At 41.8% G+C, this 23,890-nt stretch overlaps 1 protein-coding gene across 5 annotated transcripts in view; it reads left to right on the top strand.

Annotated features, from left to right (window-relative positions):
• The window catches only part of LOC108549763 (dual specificity protein phosphatase 10), a 125,309-nt gene that overhangs the window by 36,114 nt on the left and 65,305 nt on the right, over positions 1-23,890 (top strand). For 3 of the 5 annotated variants that reach the window (XM_017903264.1, XM_017903269.1, XM_017903267.1), the window contains one exon: positions 523-1,431. In XM_017903264.1, coding sequence (XP_017758753.1) covers positions 523-1,431 — 909 coding nt within the window. The remainder of the gene's footprint in view (positions 1-522; positions 1,432-23,890) is intronic. The other 2 variants (XM_017903266.1, XM_017903268.1) reach the window with 1 other exon arrangement.

Here is a 23,890-nt window from a genome sequence, read left to right as displayed (position 1 = left end):
ATCCCTGAGTCCTCTAGGCCTAAACACAGAAGGTCCCTGCGTCCCCTAACCGTAGAAAGAGAATCCCTGAGTCTTCTAGGTCTACACGATACTTTGGTTCACTCATACAAGAAAATATCGCGGAGAAAAAATTGTGACATAGGTATTCACGCGAATACGTCGTTCGATTAATTAATTCTCATTACACAGAGAGTAATAGTTGCCCAAAGAAGAACCAACGAAGTATAATACCAGAGAAAGAACGATCTACGTGCCCCGAGATACGTTTTATTTCCATCGGCCATCCTGGACCACCGTTAACGATGATTCACCAGATCCAAATCGCGTAAACGTAGAACGCAAAACATCCTCCTACGAAGTTTGACAAAGATCCCTCTAACACGCTGTGAAATCTAAACCCCGAATTGCCTCGAATTATTCTCCGCTCCCTCCCCAATCCCGAAACTTCATAAACACTCCTTCGCACCCGATGCGCAGCAGAAAGCGCGTAACATCTGACGAGATCACCCTTCTGATCCGCAGCAGCGTCTAGCTCGCGTCTCGATATAACCACGACTGACGTCAGGAGCGGGTACCCGCTCCAACAACAACAGCAGCCGCAGCAGCAGCAGCAGCAGCCATCCTCGTTGTCACCGATGTCGACTCTGGTGTGCTGCGAGCCGGTCTCGGCCGGACGGTCCCGGGACAATCTGAAGCTGGTTCTGAACCGCAGCCTGAGCGAGCCAGGACCGCCAGCCAGCGCGTCCACGTTCTTGTCCTCACCGACGTCCACGGTTTCGCCTAGCTCGTCGACCAGCAGCGGCGTGGACAGCTGTATCGCCAGCGACGGCACAGAGTGTAGCCTGAACGCCAGCGGAAGCAGCATCAGCGGCTGCAGCAGCTCCAGCAGCGGCACCGACTGCGAGCTTCCGTTGTCCGACGTGCATCGCCACTACCATCATCTCCATCACCATCACCACTTCCATCAGCATCAGCTGTCCGTATCGAAACGCTGCAAACTGGAGACCGTGAGCCTACCGGCTAGCCCCTGTTCCGAGAACAACACGCTGCAGAGACAGCTGGTGCTCGAGAGAACTAAGACCATCACCGCTGATGAACTGGTGAACCGTCTCTTCACCCGGGACCCTGACAGTCCCGTCTTGCTGGACTGTCGCCCGTTCATACTGTACAACGTGAACCACGTCAGAGGGGCTATTAACGTGAACTGCTCGGATCGGTTCAACCGCAGGAGGCTGCAACTGGGCAAAGCGAGTCTGGCTGACCTGGCCAACACCAGGGAAGGCAAGGAGCTGTTGCGTAGAAGGCATTACAGGGAGGTGGTCGTCTATGACGACTGCACCGACGATGTCGACCGACTGCCTGTTCAGCATCCCCTGTTCCTCGTCCTCGTCGCGCTGCTGGAGGATAACAGAGAGCCTGCTCTACTTTTGGGTGAGTCCAATTTTCGATTATTTTTATTCTCAAAAGAGCATCGTTGTTATGGTTGTCGATGGAAGATTTCGAGGCTTTCGCGAAGTTTCGCGAAGTTACACGAAGATTGCGTTGAGAGAGTCTGAGAGCTCTCTGTCACGTTTTATAATAACATCGGTGGTTGGAGAAATAAACGACGACCCTCGTTATATTCGTTGTTTGTTGTTTATATAAGATCACGTGGGAGTGGCTGACTTTCGGAAATAACGATGATGCGGCGGTCGCGAAAGTCGCTTCTGCGCCTTTTCCTCCGCGTTCTTCCCGCAAACGCCGAATCATCCGCACGCTTTATTTGCCCGAACCCGGTGTAAAAATTTACGACTTTCGCTCGCCCCCGGGATATGTACTCTCTCGCGTATCGTTTCGTATTTTATCAATTATCAGCGGCCGTTCTTGCTCAAGAATTCGTGCAAAAATCGCGTATATTTATCAGGCGCTCGCTAAACGCTGCCTTCCATTCGCATCTTCATAAATTCTCGTCTCGCTCTCTCGGCAGCGGAGAGAATTTAGAAAAATTTCTCGCGAGCACGATAAGATAAAATTGCCAATAAAATTGTTGTACGATCTCTCCGCGCGACAAAATTATTTGCCTGTCGTGAATTATCGTGTAAGTATAATTAATTAGCTGCTTAGTTGAAGAAGCATATGCAAATCTATATTATAAAATAATGTGGATCCTTTCTAAATCTCGTTACCTTTGAAGTAATTTCTCTGATATTTTTCTGACAGTTTATAGTAATACTTGTAAAATGGCGGTGTTATTTGTGGCCTAAGCGAATAATAAGCAGACATTTGTAAACAAAGGTATAAAGCAATGTTTCTTTAATTTTTATTTCGGGAAAGGTGAGATTTTATACTGATACGATAAAAATGGCGGTGTTATTTTTCGTCTAAGCCAATAATAAGCAGTTGTTTATAGGGGAAGCTATGAAAACTAATTTTCATTTAATTTTTATTTCGGAAAAGGTGAGATTTCATATTAATACGATAAAAATGGCGGTGTTATTTTCACTTTGGCGAATAATAGGCGAATAATAAGTCATATAGAAGAAAAGATACGAAGACTAATTTTTCTTTAATCTTTATTTCGGAAAAGGTAATATTTTATATTAATATGATAAAAATGGCGGTGTTATTTTCACTTAGGCGAATAATAAGCCTTCACTGATAAGAAAAGGTGCGAAGACTAATTTTTCTTTAATTTTTATTTCGGAAAAGGTGATATTTTATATTAATTCGATAAAAATGACGGTGTTATTTTCACTTAGGCGAATAATAAGTCATTTATAAGCAAAGATAGAAAGAATAATTTTCCTTTAATTTTTATTTCGGAAAAGGAGAGATTTTATATTAATACGATAAAAATGTCGGTGTTATTTTCACTTAGGCGAATAATAAATCATTTATAAGCATAGACAGAAAGAGTAATTTTTCTTTAATTTTTATTTCGGAAAAGGTGATATTCTATATTAATATGACAAAAATGGCGGTGTTAATTTTCGTCAAAGCGAATAATATAGTAATGATATCTAAGCAAAGGTATAGAGGTTAATTTCTCTTTAATTTTTATTTCGGAAAAGGTGATATTTTACAGCAGTAGGAGAGAAATGGCGGTATTTTTCGTCTAAGCAAATTACAGGCAGTCGTTTATAAGCAAAGCTATAAATTTGCGCGCGGAGAACGGCGGTACGGCGCGAGGAAAAGTTAAGATCGTATGGTCGAGCGTTATTGGCCATAAATTAATTTTAGCGCGAGAGGCGCGGAGGAGGAGGCGTGAATCGCAATTAGTTTGGCTGAAAAACGGGTTGCTCGTGAATCGGCCGGGAAACTGAATGGAAAACGCGAGGGAAACGTGGGTGGCAAGATTGCGTATCGACGGTGGCTCGTGCTCCTCTCCATCGAGGCTCGAGTAACAGTACTCTGTACTCCACTAAACGCGTTTTCTCGCCTCGTTCCGTCCAGATACGCCGATACGTGCTCGTTTTACGGAATGCGGCTACTGGTGTGTACGTCCACCAACTGAACCACGATCCATTGACGGGACGACGAGTATTCCGCGTCGATTCTGTCGTTGAACCTCCTTTCTTGGCCTGCTCGACTTCCACTCCACCTTTTTCGATTCACCTTCGTTCCCGTTTCAACAATTTTTTTTCTTTTTTTCCTTTTTTAACTTCATATTAATCTTAATATGTTATTTTTCTCTTTTAACTTCATATTAATCTTAATATGTAATTTTTCTTTTTTAACTTCATATTAATCTTAATATGTAATTTTTCTTTTTTAACTTCATATTAATCTTAATATGTAATTTTTCTTTTTTAACTTCATATTAATCTTAATTAATTTCGGTAAATTCTTCGAATAGAGATATTTAGAAAGATATCCTTCTTTTATCATTTTTTGATCACTATAGAATTGCTATAAAATTTAGATGATCAGTTATTAGAATAAATTAATCCAATGGCAATAGTACTATATAGATGGCTATACTTAGTACTGTATTGTTAATTGTTAGTATCTCTTGCGATAATAGATTTGTCTATCATTCTAGAATTGCTATACAATTTATGTTGACCAGCACATAGATTAATTCAAGGGCTATATTACTGTTTAGGTGGCTATACTCGGTACTCGAATTTATTCACAATTTTGAGTTCAATTTGTATCTTTAGTCTTGGCAGATTGGGATTTTCTTTTTAGGGTTAGGAAAAGCTAATATAGCTGCAATTTGAGAAAACGATTAAATATATGAGACAATAGTGGATATTTCTTTTTTATTTATTTTTATATTTTTTTAATTCTTGTTAATTATTTTAGTTCATGCTTCAAAGGAAGGTATCTAGATAAATATCCTTGTTTTATAATAGTCTTTATCCTTTTTAAACCTTCCAAATTTATTGACAATTTTGAATTTAATTTGCATCTTTAATTATGGCAGATTGGGATTTTCCTTTTAGATGTAGGAGAGGCTAATATAGGTGCGATTTGGTTATTTGAGAAATCGATTAAATATTTGAGACAATAGTGGATATTTTCTTTTTATTTTTATTTTTTTGATTCTCATTAATTATTTCTTTTAGTATTTCAACGGAAGATATTTATAATAGAAAGATATTCTTGTTTTATAGTCTTCTCTTTTTAAATCTTCCAAATTTATTGACAATTATGAATTCAATTTGCATCTTTAGTCATGGCAGATTGGGATTCTCTTTTTAGGGAGAAGAGGAGGATAATATAGGTGCAATTTGCTTATTGGAGAAATCGATTAAATATATGGCACAAACGTGGATATATTTTTTTTTTAATTCTCATTAATTTATTATTTCGGTTAATACTTCAAAGGAAGATATTTAAAGAAATATTCTTGTTTTACAGTCTTCGTTTTTTAAGCCTACCGAATTTATTCACAATTTTGAGTTCAATTTGCATCCTTCGACACCACAGATTGCGATTTTTTGTTGTTTTTTCCCTGGAAATAAATGTACGATTTATTTATTTAAAAATTCGATTGAACGTATGAGACAGAAGTAGATATTCATTTTAAATTTGAATGAGTCGAAAAATGAATGATCGACAAATTCATATACTCAAACTTTTTAAGATTCTGGAACGTGTAATTAGTCACCTTGACCTGCGAGCGATTTGCGTAATAATCGATTCTTGAATATTTATTTCTCTTCTCATTGCGTTTCTTCTGAAACGCGACTCTAGTTTCCCATTCGTCAAATCCACCAATTCCACAGTAAAAAAGAAAAAATAGGAGAAATTGATTTTAGGTAATAAATCACCCATCGGATATTTCATCGACGGTACAATTTTGAAAAATTCGATCATTTATATGTATGAATGAATCACGTGTGTCTATCCAGTCTAATTGCATCTACGACAACCGGTCATTTGTAGCAATTCCGTCGTTAAAAATTCACGTACGCCATGCGAGAAAGCACCCCGAGCACTTATCTCTATTCCCAGAACCTACGACAGAAAGACATCGATCTACCATAAAAGAAAAATCCCACGTGACACTTGGCGGGAAACCCGCGTGAAGGGTCGACCATGTGTTAATGGTGGATGAAATATTAATAACAATAAGAACAATTCTTTATTTAATTACGAAGATTACCAAACACAAATATTAAGTTTAAATTTAATTAATTTATCACGATCACATGCACCTCTTCTCACTGTTAACCCTTTGCACTTGACGATCTTTTGGTTAGAGGAGAGTAGAAATTCAAAGATTCTCTACTAAAAAATTGACGATATTTTTTTGAGCAGTAAATAAAGAATTGTATAATAATAGAATTTTCGAATTGTTTGACTTCGATACTTCGCACACTGTTACATTACGTTAAATTTGATATATTAATTAATATCGATCTTCCAAATTTTATAAAATGGTGACTGAAGTTCACCTCTCGAGTGCAAAGGGTTATGACTGTTAATATTGTAATTGTTTTTAAATTAAACTAATCGTTAAAAACAAGACACCTGGTTTCTTTTACCTGTTAATTTGACAGGTGCCAAATATGTATAAATAGGTATACAGATGTGAACCCTTTGCGCTCGACGATTTTTTGGGTAAAGAAGGGTACGAGTTGACAAATTTTCTGCTACAAGGCTGATGATATTTTTTTAGCACTGAATCAGAAATCGTATAATAATTAACACGTAGAATTATTTCATTTCGACACCTCGCACACTGTTACATTATTTTAAATTTGATATATTAATTAATATCGATCTTCCAAATTTTATAAAATGGGGGACGCCTCTCGAGTGCAAAGGGGTTGCAATTAATACTCAGTTGCAACTGACGTATGCCAAATCACTCTTCTCTTTTTTCTTTCTTCTTTCATATATTACATTAACATACACAATTCACACAACACCTCAATCATTACATTCATACTCATTTATCACAATAACCTGAATTCGTTAGATATTTCCATCCCATACATACTTGTTCCACTCATTCCAATACATATATATATATTTAAAAATCTTTATAACCATTACCACATAAAGTACAATTGGCCACCGAGTGATGGACTCATTTTAACCCAGCCCTTCCTTCCCCTCTCCTTATAAACGAGATTCGAAGCATTGGCAGTCGAGGAACATAATTTTGTCTCAGAGGCAACCGATTAACGATTAGTTTAATTTAAAAGCAATTACATATTATATTAATCTTAATCGTACAATTGGAGCAACCCATCCGTCAAATTGACAGATCCCATAAATCTATTATTAAAAATCTGTGTAATCATTACACCATGCTCTGCAGAGATCTCAAATCCTGTGCAGAGAAAAATTCAGTGCGAAATCCTTGGATTCGTCTTATCGATTCTCCCCATTCAATCTCCAACTGGTCGTCCAAGTATTCCATTGACCAAGTCGAATCGATTCGTTGGCGATAAACATCGCTTCGTGCAGAAGCCTCGCGAGCCTATACTCGGCGTGACAGCGTCACGAATTAGTCAATCACGAAAGATCGATAACGCTGGTATTTTTCCATCCACCTTGTTTTCCATCCTCCTTGTTTTCCTCGCAAATCTAGCCATCCAGATAACGACGGGAGACAGCGGGAGAAACGACGCAGAATCGCGATAGCGTGGCCGAGGCGCGCGGGCAAACATGATGGCAGAGGCCTGCGTCAGTGGCCGCGCGTCATGAATGAAGATCCCGGCGAATTTTCCGCTATTAGTATCAATTTCTATTCGCGTGCATCGCCGTGCACGCGGCTGCGTTTTGCTCCGCATGCAACATCCGATGGAAGGTCGTCTGACGGGGATGAGGCGTGGAAAATGACGAGACTGGTGGCATGAAAGCCGACTCTGCACGGCTCATTCAGTCTCGCCGATGGATCAATGAGGTTTCCTCAATGAATTTTCTTCCTCGGAACAGGCCACGGCGTTCCTCAAACCGATTCGGACCGTTAGAACCGGCATCCGAATATCGAGGGTCGCGTTGGAAATAAAAGCATCGCGTGCAAACCAGTTCTTTGTTATTCCGTCCACTCTCGCCGGTGTATTTACCTATCGACTGGACGCGTTTGCGTCTGATGATGACGAAACGGACTCGACAGGGGAGGTGTCTTTAGATAAAAGATCACGTGGATGGGGCACTCGAATTAGTATTTCGACACTGGGCTGGATTTAGATCGTTTCTCGACGATTTTAGCCTCTCTTATGCAGTGGGGAATCTATGTCTAGGTTAGGAGATATGGGAATAATTACACGTGATTAAATAATTCTGGCCAGATAAAATAGTAAATGCGAAGAATGTGGAAATAGATAAGATAACTGTGCCAATAGCTGTGGAATTCGAATAAATTATTTTCTATTGTTGGATAAACGTAGGTGGAAGATTTCTAGGGAATGGAGCCCTGAATGTTAGTCTAATTCATAGCTGACCACAGTGAAATTACTCGTCTCAGTCTCTCGTCTGGGGACTGTGAAACACAGAAATACAGGGTGAAAATACAGAGTGTCCCAAAACATGTATACAGATTTTACGTGATTATAAAAATAGGAGAAAAAGAAAGAATAAGGTATTAAAGTATGTATACGTTTTGTTGGAACACCCTGTATTTCGGTAAATTTTTGTAGATTTTTCCGTGGCTTTGAAACGAGGGAAAAGCACGAAATTTGGAAGATTCTGGAATATAGTGTCAAAGGGACAGTGTACCATTTCAGAATTAAAGTGAGACACGCTGTCAGTGTCAAAGATTAGAAAGACACTGAACCATGCCAGGGTCGAAACGAAATAGAATCTCAGGGTTAGTAATGAGTACAAAAATAAATAGAAAATACAGAACAGAAAGAAAAGCTATGTGAGAATCCTAATTGACAGTGAACTGTCACAAGATTGAAATATGCTACAAATAAAAATAAAAATAGAATAAGAACCCTATGAGAGTCCAAGAACGTATATTATACTAATACTGTTCCAGTGTCAGAATGAGATGAAATCTCGGAACTTTGACAGCGTTGTCAAAAAATAAAGAAATAAAAGTGTCAAAAGATACTATACCGATTCAGAGTCAAACGGAACTCTGACAACGTTGTCAAAAAATGAAAAAATAAAACAATAAAAACCCAACGAGGGTGTCAAAGCATACTACACCATTGCACTGTCAAAACGTGATAAAATCTATATCCAAGTATAGTAACAAAATTAAAACTAGAACCCTATGACACCTCAAAAACGTACACTATACCTTTCCAGAGTCAAACCGAGATCGTATCTCTGAACCTTGACAACGTTGTCAAAAAATAAACAAATGAAACAATAAAAACCCAATGAGGGTGTCAAAGCATACTACACCACTGCACTGTCAAAACGTGATAAAATATACATCTAGGTACAGTACGAAAAATAAAACAAGAACCCTATGACACCTCAAAAGCGTACACTACACCTTTCCAGAGTCAAACTGAGATCGTATCTCTGAACCTTGACAACGTTGTCAAAAAATAAACAAATGAAACAATAAAAACCCAATGAGGGTGTCAAAACATACTAAACCATTCCACTGTCAAGACGTGATAAAATCTATATCCAAGTATAGCAGGAAAACTAAAACAAAGAACCCTATGACACCTGAGAAACGTACACTACACCTTTCCAGTGTCAAACCGAGATCGAATCTCTGAACTTTGACAACGCTGTCAAGAAATAAAAGAAAAAGAGGGGAAAAACGACGGGAAAGTGAAATAAAATGGATGGGACGACGAAGCAACGTGAAAGCTAACGGGACAGCTGTTGCGGCAGAATTTTGCAACCGCGTCGTTGAAGCCTGGCCAGGTGGGAGGTGTCGGTGGAAGAGGTTACCTGCGAGCGGAAGGGAAGCCTGGCCTCCATCGGCGGGTTCCTCGCGGTCGGCAGCAACAAAGTTGAGGAAAGTGTCGGCGCGTGCACGAGCCGTTGGTATCGGCGATGTTCGCCGTTTGGCAAACGGAATCAGGGACGGAGCCCGGTGGCATAGTGTAGTGCGCAAATTCTGGCCGACTATTCGCGGCGTCATCTCCGACATGACTCATTCCTATGAATAGATCCCCACCTTTGCCGCGGCTCGTGTGTATCGCCGTGTGTCGAGTGTATTCGGCCCGTTCGTCGCCTTTTTTCCCTCTCTCTCTCCTCTCTCTGTCTCTCTCGCCCGTGTTTCGTCTCTCTCCTCTCGCTCGCGATTAAACTCTACGAGTTTCTCACCTTTGACGTTGTCACGCGTTCCTTCCTGCCTCCTATAGTGATCTTTCTCGCCGATTTTTATTCTTGACAGTTTTTGACAGCGATTTGACGTTCGTGTACATTTTTCTCCATTTTTCTACCTTTCTTTGCTTCTTTTTCTATGTTTTCGTGTGAGGTATAGTGATTAGGAATAGGCAGAGGGAATTTCGAGTAGCAGGCTCGTGAATCGTGGAAGATTACGAACCTGGAGAATTCCGGTTCCTGCGACGACCCTGGAGCCCAGCTGTCAATCATCTTTTCTACCTTGCGAAGGATCTTTCTTCTCGTCTAGATCTACCAACTCGTTTCAACTGAATAGAACCGGATCCAATACTGAACCTGTCAAACTAGATAACTCGACCAAATTTCGGATATTTTATTATTATGAAATTTTATTATTATTTCTCAACCAAGTGTCAAGTAACACAGATATGTATCAAGTTTTAGATATCGAACAATTTTTTAATTCCATTTAATTTCGTTCATCTCGTCAGCAATGCTCGAGACAGGGAATTGACAACGAGGTATGAAAAGGTATATCTAATGACAGGTTATAAATCGGTAAATTCGTTTCGCAACGTTGCTTCGACACCGGTCGCGATCTCTTCGAGAGTCTCACTTAGTCACCGTCGATATTTTCGGCGCGTGGTACCTTCGCTCGTCACCTACGAGGACGTTTTCTACGGCCCACGCGAGCTGCTTCCGAAAAATCCGCGAAAAGAGCAGGAAAATATCTCGGTGTGGCGACACGAATGCCCAGTGCCCGAATCGGCAGACACGGTGAACCGCGAGGGTCTTATCGAGCGGTCGTTTATCACTCGCCTTCGGAAGGCTGAAAGGCCGTGGCGCTCGCGCGTGCCGCTTAAAGGCCGCTTTCCACGAGCGTGACTCGAGCGCGGCGAATATTCGCGCATTAGCCGGGAATGCGCGCGCGGAATGCCCGCGGAGAAAAACGCGCGCAGCCTTAGGATTATGAAAAACCGCGTGACTCAACTCGCGCGGCCTTCTGCTTTCGACTATCCTCGCGTTCGAGCCGATCGCGAGGCTCCCGTTTCCACGGCGCGTCGATCGCGATACGGGAACCTCGATACGCGATCTCGGAATTTCTGCGGAAACTTTTAACGAAAACAAACAGAAAATTCGCGGTACGTTTTAATAAAAAGAAGAAGAAAAATCCGCGAATGTTTACGTAGGAACGTAGAAGATTTATAGAAAGGCAAGAATAGAGACGTGAAAGAGGAGAGACGAGAGTCGAGATCGTTTGTTGATACGTATCGGCGCCACCGAAGATCCAAGATGGCGGCCCGGACGCGGGTACAGAGGAACGCGATTCCTTTGGATCCGAGGTTTATTGGTGGGAGTTTGATTGTAGCATTTCGTTGGAAATTAGGATTGTAGGATCATCGGTGGGAGTTTGATTATAGCATTTCGTGGGAAATTAGGATTCTAGGATCATCTGTGGGAGTTTGATTATAGCATTTCGTGGGAAATTAGGGTTCGAGTATCATTGGTGGGAGTTTGATTATGGCATTTCGTGGGAAATTGTTTTATGTTTGTTACACGGAGTTCAGAAGAACGCAATTCCTCTGGAGCCGAGGATCATTGGTGACAGTTTGATTATAGCATTTCGTGGGAAATTAGGATCCGAGGATCATTGGTGGGAGTTTGATTATAGCATTTCGTGGGAAATTAGGGTTCGAGTATCATTGGTGGGAGTTTGATTATGGCATTTCGTGGGAAATTGTTTTATGTTTGTTACACGGAGTTCAGAAGAACGCAATTCCTCTGGAGCCGAGGATCATTGGTGACAGTTTGATTATAGCATTTCGTGGGAAATTAGGATCCGAGGATCATTGGTGGGAGTTTGATTATAGCATTTCGTGGGAAATTAGGGTTCGAGTATCATTGGTGGGAGTTTGATTATGGCATTTCGTGGGAAATTGTTTTATGTTTGTTACACGGAGTCCAGAAGAACGCAATTCCTCTGGAGCCGAGGATCATTGGTGAGAGTTTGATTATAGCATTTCGTGGGAAATTAGAATTCTAGGATCATTGGTGGGAGTTTGATTATAGCATTTCGTGGGAAATTAGGATCCGAGTATCATTGGTGAGAGTTTGATTATAGCATTTCGTGGGAAATTAAGATCCGAGTATCATTGGTGGGAGTTTAATTATGGCATTTCGTGGGAAATTGTTTTATGTTTGTTACACGGAGTCCAGAAGAACGCAATTCCTCTGGAGCCGAGGATCATTGGTGAGAGTTTGATTATAGCATTTCGTGGGAAATTAGAATTCTAGGATCATTGGTGGAAGTTTGATTATAGCATTTCGTGGGAAATTAGGATCCGAGGATCATTGGTGAGAGTTTGATTATAGCATTTCGTGGGAAGTTAAGATCCGAGGATCATTGGTGGGAGTTTGATTATGGCATTTCGTGGGAAATTGTTTTATGTTTGTTACACGGAGTCCAGAAAAACGCAATTCCTCTGGAGCCGAGGATCATTGGTGACAGTTTGATTATAGCATTTCGTGGGAAATTAGGATCCGAGTATCATTGGTGGGAGTTTGATTATAGCATTTCGTGGGAAATTAGGGTTCGAGTATCATTGGTGGGAGTTTGATTATAGCATTTCGTGGGAAATTAGAGACGTGAAAGGGAAAAGACGCGATCGGGATCGTTTGTTGATACGTATCGGCGTTACGGAAGATCCAAGATGGCGGCCTGGACTGGGGTCCAGAGGAACGCTATTCCTCTGAATCCGAGGATCATTGGTGGAAGTTCGATTATTGCATTTCGTGGGAAATTGTTTTATATTTGTTTCGCAGAGTCCAGAAAAATGCAATTCCTCTGGATCCGACGATCATTGGTAGGAATTTGATTATGGCATTTCGTTGGAAATTGTTTCACGTTTGTTACACGGGGTCCAGAGGAACGCAATTCCTCTGGATCCGAGGATCATTGGTAACAGTTTGATTACAGTATTTTGTCGGAAATTGTTTTACATTTGTTTCGCGGGGTCCAAAAAAACGCAATTCGTCTAGATCCGAGGATCATTGGTGTGAGGTTGATTATGGCATTTCGTGGAAAATTGTTTTATGTTTGTTACATCGTTGGTCGAGCTTGATCTACAGAGACGGAGGCGTGATAATCGATTGCTCGCGAGGTGGACGTTGAGAAATGTCATTCGATAGCGTGCCAGCATTAATTGATCGTTATCTAACGATCATGGCGGCTAGCATACTTGCGGGACGGAGGACCGCGTATCTTCCTCGTCGATCGAGCAGAGTGGGAATCGATAGAATTTGGAAAGATCGATATGCTCGGAGCGTACTTTGGCCCCACACCTGGAGTACTTTTTCGCCTTCCAGAACTTTCTCGCGTCTCGAGGCGTTGCACAATTTCTTCGCTGTGTCCGAGTTATTTCCTAAATTCCGGAATGGTTTTCCCATCATTTTATCATTTAATTCCATTTCAATTCCATTCCAGCTGGAAAAATCGTGGATAATTCGAATCTAGGGAATAATTTTAAGACGTGGAAGCTTCCTCACCGGATTTTCCTTTGCTTCTATTAAATTATATTCGTCAGAATATTGTCAGAATCTCGGAATCAATGCTTTTCCCGCCTTTTTACCGTTTAATTCCGTTCCAATTTAATTCCAACTGGAAAAATTTCGAATAATTCGAATCTAGGGAATAATTTCGGGACGTAGAAGTTTCCTGATCGGAGTTTTCATAGTTTTACTAGAGTATGTTCGTCGGAGTATTGTCAGAATCTCGGAATCAATGGTTCTTAGGTCCTTTTACCGTTTAATTCCATTCCAATTTAATTCCAGCTGGAAAAATCGCTGATAATTCGAATCTAGGGGATAATTTCGGGACGTGGAAGTTTCCTCGCCGGAGTTTTCTTGGTTTTACTAGACTATGTTTGTCGGAGTATTGTCAGAATCTCGGAATCGTGTCACGATGTCTGCCCATTTTCTTTTCTATCGTCGTTTTAGAACGGTGAAAGGCGATGCTCAACGTCGATCGCGTTGAGCCTCTAGCTGGAAAATATGTAGCCCGAGCCTGGTTAGATACGCTGCTTACAAATATGGTTATCTGCCACTGCGACTGGTAGTGACCTTGATTACGAATTAATAATAGAATCGCTCGCTATCAGTGGCTGATAATGAGCAGCGCCTCCTAATCTGCCGACTTGGCGAGGAACTTCGCAAAATTCTTCGAGTCCAACGGATCCGCGAGAGCCTACCTCGACCTCTGACTTTCCGCTGACGTGTCGACGATAAGCCGAGAAAGAGTCACCGATTTATGCTCTCCAACTGTCAGGCGAAATTTGAAATTCAAAATATTCGACATCTCGTAGAAGACGTGACTCAGCTCCTACGAGGTGCCAACTTTCCACTGACGTTCCAACAATAGGTCGAAGGGGAACGGAATTATTCACTGATTATTGGAGTTTCCAACTCCATCCTGTCGTGGAAAATTCCAAATTCGACAAATTCGCGATCTCATTCGATATATGATTCGCACCACTTCCATTTGACATGTCAGTGATAGGTTAAAGAAGATTGGAACGATGGACCCATTAGTCAAAGCTGCAAATTTAAAATATTAGTAAGAATACTTAGTATTCTCTATTTGAGACTGTATTATACATTAGTGAAATCATGCATAGTAACTCTGGGAAGGTCTTGTGACTGCTGACTGACTCTAGAAAGGTCCCGTGACTACTGACTGACTCTAGAAAAGTCCTGTGACTACTGATTGACGGACTACTGACTATTGACTGACTCTAGGAAGGTCCTGTGACTACTGATTGACTGACTACTAACTATTGACTGAGTCTAGGAAGGTCCTGTGACTACTGACTGACTCTAGGATGGTCTTGTGGCTACTGACTGACTCTAGGATGGTCCTGTGACTACTGGCTGACTCTAGAAAGGTACCCGTGACTACTGACTGACTCTAGAAAAGTCCTGTGACTACTGATTGATGGACTATTGACTACTGACTGACTCTAGGAAGGTCCTGTGACTACTGACTGACTCTAGGATGGTCTTGTGACTACTGACTGACTCTAGGATGATCTTGTGGCTACTGACTGACTCTAGGATGGTCCTGTGACTACTGGCTGACTCTAGGATGGTCCTGTGACTACTGGCTGACTCTAGAAAGGTCCCGTGACTACTGATTGATGGACTATTGACTACTGACTGACTCTAGGAAGGTCCTGTGACTACTGATTGACTGACTACTAACTATTGACTCAGTCTAGGAAGGTCCTGTGACTACTGACTGACTCTAGGAAGGTCCTGTGACTACTGACTATTGACTGACTCTAGGAAGCTCCTATTGACTACTGATTGACTGACTACTAACTATTGACTCAGTCTAGGAAGGTCCTGTGACTACTGACTATTGACTGACTCTAGGAAGCTCCTGTAAAACCAACGACTCTAGCTTAAAGAGAAACCCAATTCAGAGACTCGTAGGGTTTAAGCCTGTATCACATCGTTGATATCTATCGCAGTTTCTTCAATTAAAATATAAAATTTATTGTGACACGTAGGGATCTAACTGTATATAGTTATATAATGAACAATAAAATACACTTATAAAAATACAAACAAGGAATGTAAGTGCCTGTAAAGACTATAATTGCTAATGTGCTCTATAATCTATATGTTTTGGATTTGGAACTGTAGAATTCCAGAAATCAGTATGTCTTTTAAAATGGCGTCCTTAGGACCCAAAATCCGTCACTAGTCTGCGACGTCTAGCACGTCTGACATCATCACTGCGCGATTGTGATTTATTCCAACAATATCAACAAAAAATTCGCCATCTTGTGATAAATGCTATTCAATAGCAATCTCTATCGTCTCCTCGTTTGGAAAAACAGATCCACGGATCGACAATCTTCTCTTTGGTCAAAAGCAACCTTGGAATTGGGAAGAAAAAATGGAGTGACGGAAACTGCGACGGAAGCAGCGGGTCGCCTAATGGCTGGCGCAGAAAATAGAAGGCACCTTTCTAAAAAGCCTGTGATCCACGTGCTCGCCGGTGTCTCGTCCCTCGGTCCTAGGAATAATTCGCGGCTCGCGTCACGGGGAGTCGTTTAAATTTATCTCCGATTTGCGTCACGCTTTCGGTTTATTGCCAGTAAAAGCGTTGGGCGTCCGGTCGTGGCACGATTGTTGTTCTACGTCCGTTCCTACGTTGCTTCCTCGCCTGTCCACGACGCCGTTTCCGCGAGCCCTGTCCCGGACTCGGGCAAGAAAAGCGGCCATAAAGCGATTATAAATAATGCTACGTCGAATGTCCGACGTGGCCGGTCCCGTGACAGGCAGAGGTTATCGACTGTGCACGTCGTGGCTTTTTCGATGGGACGACGGGAGCAGGGTGACCGGTTAAATTAGCGATGAAGTAAGCGCTCGTGAAGCGCAACAAACGGAACGACACGCATCACCAGCTTCTTCCGCGTTCTGTGCACCGTCTGTGTATTTTGCATGAGAAATTCCCCATCGAGGAGGAAACAGAATCCTCTCTATTTCGTTTCAGTTTCGTTTTCTTTCTTTTCTTTCCTGTCCTTTCGTTTCGTTTCATTGGTCTTGATCTTATTGAGATATCAAAGGAACTAGTCTATTTGGTGTCAAACGTTTCGATGTCAATTATTCGTTTCCTATTCAAAAATGTTTTATATCGTTATATATGACCAGGACCGAAGGTGAAGCTAGTTTGGTTTCGCAAAGGAGAGACCTAGATTCGCAATTTCGAATTGAGGATTTGGTCGTTGCGCTCCTGAATCGCGATTGACGCAGCGAGCCCACGCGAATGCCAGTCTTCAGCTGGATAGATCTGGTTGCGGATCGATCTTGTTCGAGTTGGGCAGGTTTTGCAACCTCTTTGGTTAAGAAGTCGGTGAAACGTGATAGAGTTTCCTGTCATCCGTATTAATAGTCATCCGCGTAGGAAACGTTGGAAGACGAAGAAACTCGTGGTGCGTGCGCGTTACGAGATTACCGAATTCCGATGTCCGTCGTCGAAACCGCTCGCGGAGTGCCATCTACAACCTAGATACCCCTAGACGCGCGCAAGATGGCGGCCAGCGGAGCCGCTCGGCCAGCCGGTCTCTCTGGTCCCGTTCTAAAAAACGCACGCTGTCGCCGCGCGAAAGCGACGCGTCGCGGCGACGGGGAGAGCGATGCCAGCTAAATTCACCGATGAACTAAGCGCCACCGGGCTCGAACGACGCGGCGAGGCGCGCGATATCGCCTTGCAGATAAGGACGCAGCGATTCGAATCGCGTTCTCGCGGTGCACGCGCGACTGCATGTGCGTCTTCGTCGTAAATTATGCAAGCGGCTCGTGCATTACACGCGGCGTCGCGAATGCGATTAGGTTGCCTCTTGCCATCCTCCTCGCCTCTCTCTTTCGCGTATCGCGCGACCAGGGCACGTTTCGAATGTTGTACTTCCAGTCTAGGGACTTTTGGGGATATTTTGCTTCTTTTAATCACGGAACGTGGATCGAACGACTCGTGGGTCACGCGCGATTAGGTTGTTTATTACGACCATCGTCGCTTCTTTTCGTTTTATGGGAATGGGAGACAGGTTGACTATTGTTGTTTAGGTCTAGAGACTTTTGGGGATATTTTGCTTTTTTCAATCGCGTGACGTAGATAGTATGACTCGTACGTCATGCGCGATTAGGTTGTCCATTAGGACCCTCGTTGCTTTTCTCTTTGTCGTTTCCTGTGGCTAGGAGACAGTTTCAAGATTGTTATTTCAGTCTAGTGACTTTTGCGAATATTTTGCTTTTTTCTGTAGCGTAACGTAGATACGATGACTCACGCGTTACGTCCGATTGGGTTATCTGTTGTGACCCTCGTCGCTTCTTTCCTCCTCGTTTCTTTTAGAATAAGAAACAGTTTAAATGACATTATTTAAACCTAGGGACTTTTAGAGACACTCTATTTTTCTCGAATATACCAGAATCGAATGGATAAGTTAAGAGACATGTGGATTCTTCTTGCTCGTTTCGTCAACCGTTCGATGATAAGATAAGACGAGCTGTCTGATCCTAGGGATTTTTCGACTCTAGTCTTTATGACTATCGAATTAGACAGCGATTGGCCTTTTTTAGACACTTGGTCTCGAAGATACTATTTTAAGACGTCCAAGAGTTTACTATCGTCTGATGCTGAAGCACTCTGAACATCTGCTTCTAGTCACCCTGAATAACCTCGAATGTATATCATCTTTGACAGCGAACCGAACTATCGTGTTCACCTAAACCCTGTTCATCTTCTAATCTCTAATTAGACGCTCCTTCTCTGATTCCAAGCGTTTAATCCCTATTATGTCACATACGAGGCCTCCTACAAGCCACTTCTCGATTACCATTCGACACGAGCATCGCGACATCGCCAAGAAAAGCGCAGACGTGTATCCTCGTGGAAGCTCGCTGTTTTCGGTCTATTTCGACCAGCTCGAGCGTGTCCCGTCCATGCCGAGCAGCTCTCGTCTAAACATTAAGGTCAAAGTGGCAGCCAAGTCTCGTAATCCACGCCTGAGTCACCTCTAAATATCCGTAAGGGAGCTAGAGGGATGGAGGTGGAGGCTGGTCGAAGGGGAGTCGCGCGTTATGCAACCGTGATTTTGACATACGGCCATTCGAGCGCACTTCAGCCAGCGTAAACACGCCGCGGGGTTAATATACACGGTGAGTCACGCTTTCGTCGGTGGAAAGCGCGATTGGACCGACGAGGACGTTGTACGGCACGAAGCTGCTTGCCAAAACAACGATAACCGGCCCTTTCTTCTTGCTCCTCCGGTCCATCAGGCCCCCTCGCCGCGTCCCGCCAAATATGCTAATCACGCGAGCGCGCGAGGGGCCAGGGGGCGCCACCGGCGTGCAGATAACGCTTCGATGTTTGCCACCGAGAGCTTTCGTAATGGCTGATTTTCGATCGAGTTTATCAATTGCACGAGCGGATTCATCGAGCTCTTTAACAACCTTCGTGTATACACTTTGTTCTGATTGTCAGTGTCTGTCTCTTGACAGGCGGGACTGACAGTCTTGTCTCGATGGTAGATTCAAAGTTGATATTTCGTATCTTTCCTGAGCTGTTGGAATTCCAGAAAAATTTTATTCGTCAATTTTGTTCTCCAACGAAATTGAACTTTTTAGCATTTCAAGTGATCTAGTGACTTACGCGGTAGGTTAGTTAGGTTATGTATACTGGATCTCGGGGAAAGGAGAGTGAGAGGGATTAATATTAATCTAGGAATTATTGCAAATTGGTTATATGAATATTTTTGCATAATAGTAGTCGTGTTAGGTGAGAAAAACTGGGTGGAAAAAGAATTTTAAATAGACATTTATTTATGGAAGATTTAATATTAATACACTAAAAATTCCTAGTATTTCCCTAGAATTAGTATCGTCGAATAAATTATAGTATCTTACAGTGGGAAATATAGGGGCGGATAATGAGGGCGATCACCCCTAAAGAAATAATTTAAGAAATATTACAATTGCATATTTTATTCGATTACTATAATAATACTTATCCCAATTAACATAAATTTAATTATTAAACTATACCATCAAATATAAATATCGAAATATAAAAAGTTTCCAAAATATACGAATCTTTACCAATTTCCCAAAATGGCTTTTGGAGCTACCCCCTCCTTCCCCCATCTCTCTTAAATCATAAAAATGGCGCGAAAACTCGTAAACGAGTGAAACAATTAAACGAGACACCTACGTACACAGTGTTTGTACAAATATTTACCAAGATTCCCGGAACAATTTTTGAAAAATGAAAATTAGGCGAAATTCATTAAAAATAGGATCTTACTCGCCATTCAAGCACTCTCGATCATCGAAGGAATGACACGGAGGTTAACCCTTTGCACTCGAAAGGTGCATTTTGCATTTAATCAGATTCTAAAGATCGGCGTTAATTAATATATCAAATTTAAAATTACCTAACGATGTGTGGAATGTCGAGGAAAAATAATTCTACGTCTTAATTTGCATACGATTTCTCATTTATCATTTTAAAAAAATCGTCGACTCTATGACAGAAGATCTTCGAATTACTATTTTTCTCTAACGAAAAAGTCATCGAGCGCAAAGGGTTAATTATTATGACAAATTCTTCGGATAAATCCCGAGATCGAGCATTTAACTCTGTCTTGCTGAACTTTATTCGCGAAATGGGTCCTAATCAATTATCCCTGGCGCAGAGGCTCGTTAATCTCGCGCGAACTCGGAGGACGCCGATGTCGATCGTGGAACGGACCCCTGTCTGGGCAATGGCGAGCAAACCGGGGAAAATGAATCAATTTCCAGGGCTGCGTGGAGGCTCCGTTCGCGTAGTTTTCGCGCTATCTCTTCCGCTTCCGGCGGGAACACGTCGTAACCGAGGTGGCCGTTCATTGAGACTTCGTAATCGTGTTCATTCTTGCGAGAGCGCGCGCTATCTGCCGCTCGTCCGTTTTATCGCCACTTCCGCTACGTTAACGTTGAATTACGTCCTCGTGGAGCCACCCACGGAAGCCAGGCACCGAGATTTCATCTCCGCCTCGCGATTCTCCATCCTCGACACCCTCGCGATCATCGAACCGATCTTATCTCGGTTCCTGAACAGCGTGGAGGGACGATCCAACCCCGGTGTTGCGCGTGTCGTTCTTACATCTTTGACGAGTTCTGGTACTGGATAATCTCTCGAATTGTCGAGTTCTGTGGGAAAAGAAATTATACTCCGATTTTTAGATGTTTGACGAATTAATTACGCGTTATTTGGACAAGATAATGCGAATTATTTAGTGTCGTTGGTGGATAGATGGTGATTGATGATGTTGTTTTTCGTTTATGTGCATCTTCGTGCATTATGGTTGAATAATGGTTTTGGGATAGTAGGGTTAATTGATAGACAGAAATTATTTCTGTTTTAATGAGAATTGTTCGTTTAGGGTGAGTTGGGAGCGAATTTTAATTAATTTTCGAAATTTTGACAATTGTGTCGATTTTGTTTTATAAATGGAAGTCTCGAGACAATTTTTGTGCGAATTTTCGTTGATGATGACTATAGAGCACCGAGATGGATATGTATAAAAATGTTCAAAAATATGTGACACGTGGTTCCTCGCCTAAACTTTAAGAATTTCAATAAGAATTCGATGCTTTACTGACGTGACAAATTTTATACGTGTTCTATACTAGTTATTTCCTTATAACGTTATGTAACTTGGAAGTTGCATATCTATACTCCTATATTTAAATTTGAATAGTAATCGTATTATTAACCCAATATTAATATTTATAATTAAAATTTCTTCCGCTTGGAAGTCAAGCGAAATTTCGGTCATAGATAGCTAAGATTTAATTTATTCTCAAAACTTGAAATGTCTAAAATTTCTAAAATTCTCAGACACCAGAAATTCTTAAAATTTCAAATATTGCATAAATTTCTATTTCTCTTCTCTCTCTTGGCACCAAAAATTCCTAAAATTTCAAATATTTCCAAAATTTCTATTTCTCTTCTCTCTCTTGGCGCCAAAAATTCCTAAAATTGCCAAAATTGCCAAAATTTCAAATATTTCAAAATGTTGTATTTCTCTCGCTCTCTCTCCATACCAAAAATTTCCAAAATTCCAAATTCTTCAAAAATTTCTATTTCTCTCTCTCCCTCTCTCTTTCTCGCAGCGAACGATGCTCGAGAAACTTCCATGCCACACTCCTACGTTCCCCGTCGAGACTGCGTTACCGCCGGATTAGGAAAAAAAAGAAAAAAAGAAAAACAGGAAATTGTAACTTGGAGGCTCGTGTATCAGCTCCGCGATCGCGAGTACTCCGTATCTAACGCAGACTCGCAATCAGCCGAACAACAGCCACAAGAGAGCGTTGTTTACCGTGAAATTTCGGTGGCTAATCGCTCGATTACCGCAATCGCGGTTTAAATATAACCGTCGGCCATTGCTCGGCGCGTCGCGTTTTCGCGCTGATAATAAGCCAAAAAGGAAGGTAAAAGAAGGTCCCCCGCGCCGGGGAGGAAAATATTTTGCAGAACGATCACCGCGCGAAGAGGCACGTCCGCGATCGCGATATCGCGAGGCTGACGAACAACAAACGATCGCGAGGCAAATAATTTTATCGATGGCGGACGCGCGTGAATCATCGCGGATCGATCGCCACAGAGGCCTCTAGTCTCTAGCGTCGCTATTCGAGTGCTTTATTTGCGGTTCGCTCGTCCTTCTGTCGCGATAAGAGGAAGGACGATGTGTACGTCACGCATAAATATGCATTGGCCGGAGTCGATAATAATTTATGGAAATCGCATTAGCAAAATCCGCGAGCGGATCGAGCCGCCTGCCGCCGCGGATGCTGATGGCTCCGTCCGAGAACCGCGATGGCCATTTAATAACTCGTCGGCCATTTCGTTTCGGCCATTTTTCTCTCCTCTCGTGGATAGGTTATAGAGAAGAATCCTGAATACTGGTTCTTTATCCGGCTTCCTATTATTCACAGTTCTTGCGAGATTTAATCGGACATTCTCGTATACTTTGCTACTTAGAAAATTCATGACGGAAAATTTGTCGAGGATAAAAGTTGGAAAATGTATGTACGAATCGGATGATTGGAATTTATTTTTCACACGTTTTCCACGCGGCGAATTTATTCTCTGCGTCATACGTGATGCACGAGATGGGCAAATAACGGTGTAGAAATTGTTACGTGGTTAGATGATAATTGATAATTATTACTGAGACCACGAATCTCTAACGCGTGTCCAAATATATGTACTTACGTAAGAAATAGTAGTCGAAGCGAGACTATAAAAATTGATAAAGATAGTAAGTTAGCTGTCGAGCTGACGATTCAAGTTTTCAAAAATTCCATCGTTCATTTCGAATTGCAGGATTTATATCAAAATTGACTCTCGTTAATTTTATTCATTGTTCGAAGACAGAATGAATATAATTCAACTCCGATTTATTGTAATTCAACTCTCGTATTTTAATTCAGGAAACCCATCGTTTTCTGTAATACCAACATCGTCATAGTGTTCACCGTGTTTGCATTTGCGTTTTTATTTAAAAGCTCCCAAAAATTACCTATTTTCGTACGAAACCGTCGACTTATTATATCAGTTTATGGATAAAAGACGGATAATATCTTTGCAGAACCAAAGATTCCACGACGAGCTACACTGTCACACTCAGTAGTCCAACTGTCAATCCCATTCAGATGAAAATGATCGTACACCAAGGCATAAGTTCAGGCGAAACTGTATTTCTCTCTCAGTCGTATCTTTAAGTCATACATCTTTATTACGTGATCATTAAGAACCATTTCGCATGACGAATGATCATCACGGACCTCGAATTCGCTGTCAAACCCTTCGCCTGCAATATGGTGCGGGAATCGGGTCGAACATGAAAATCACGGGCGAGAGACGTGGTGTCTAAAAGGTTCCACGTAAACAGTGCAAGCTGGAAACTTTTCGAACATTTTCGAAGCCATAAACTTTGAGAAGACGTAAAAAAGGAAAAACTGATTTTTTTTTAAGTCGGATTACAACAATACCCCCTTAAATCGTTAGATAAGGGTTAATTCTCCGAAAATTCCGATAACCTTCGGAAACTATTTCCGTTACAACTTTAACTTCAACGCCATAGATTACATTAGCTGTTCAGGAAGTTCGTAAAACCACGTGTGTTTACTCGTCGATCGCTTACAATACGACGTAGGCTTATTTCGATGCTGACCACGAGATGTCGTTAATTACGCGCTGTTAATCCTTGAAATACCGTTTCGGCGATGTTATTACTCATCAGGAAAAATGCATGTTGCCGACCCCGTACTTAGTACCTGCTCTTGTGCCTCAGATTCGGAAACTCCACACAATTACAAATTCTATAGCCCAACCAAGGGTCTATATAGGAGCGAGACCTCCTAGCTCGTGGAGCATAAAAGACATGCGATAGTAAGATAGGGAGACAGTCCACTTACTATGTCGAAGTATAGACATTTTTAAGTGACCATAACTCGTCACCATTTTCTGTTTTGCCTGTTTTGCCTGTACTAGCTTTATTTTGAGCTCACTATTGAAATTAATGTATACATTACTAATACATATTACTAATACGTATATATATATATAACTAATATA

This window comes from Eufriesea mexicana, unplaced genomic scaffold (assembly GCF_001483705.2).
Source record: "Eufriesea mexicana isolate 0111107269 unplaced genomic scaffold, ASM148370v2 scaffold2208, whole genome shotgun sequence".
In the NCBI taxonomy this organism is placed as follows: Eukaryota; Metazoa; Arthropoda; class Insecta; order Hymenoptera; family Apidae; genus Eufriesea; species Eufriesea mexicana.
Note: the sequence above shows the minus strand (reverse complement) of the source record. Positions and strands in the feature narration are given on the sequence as shown.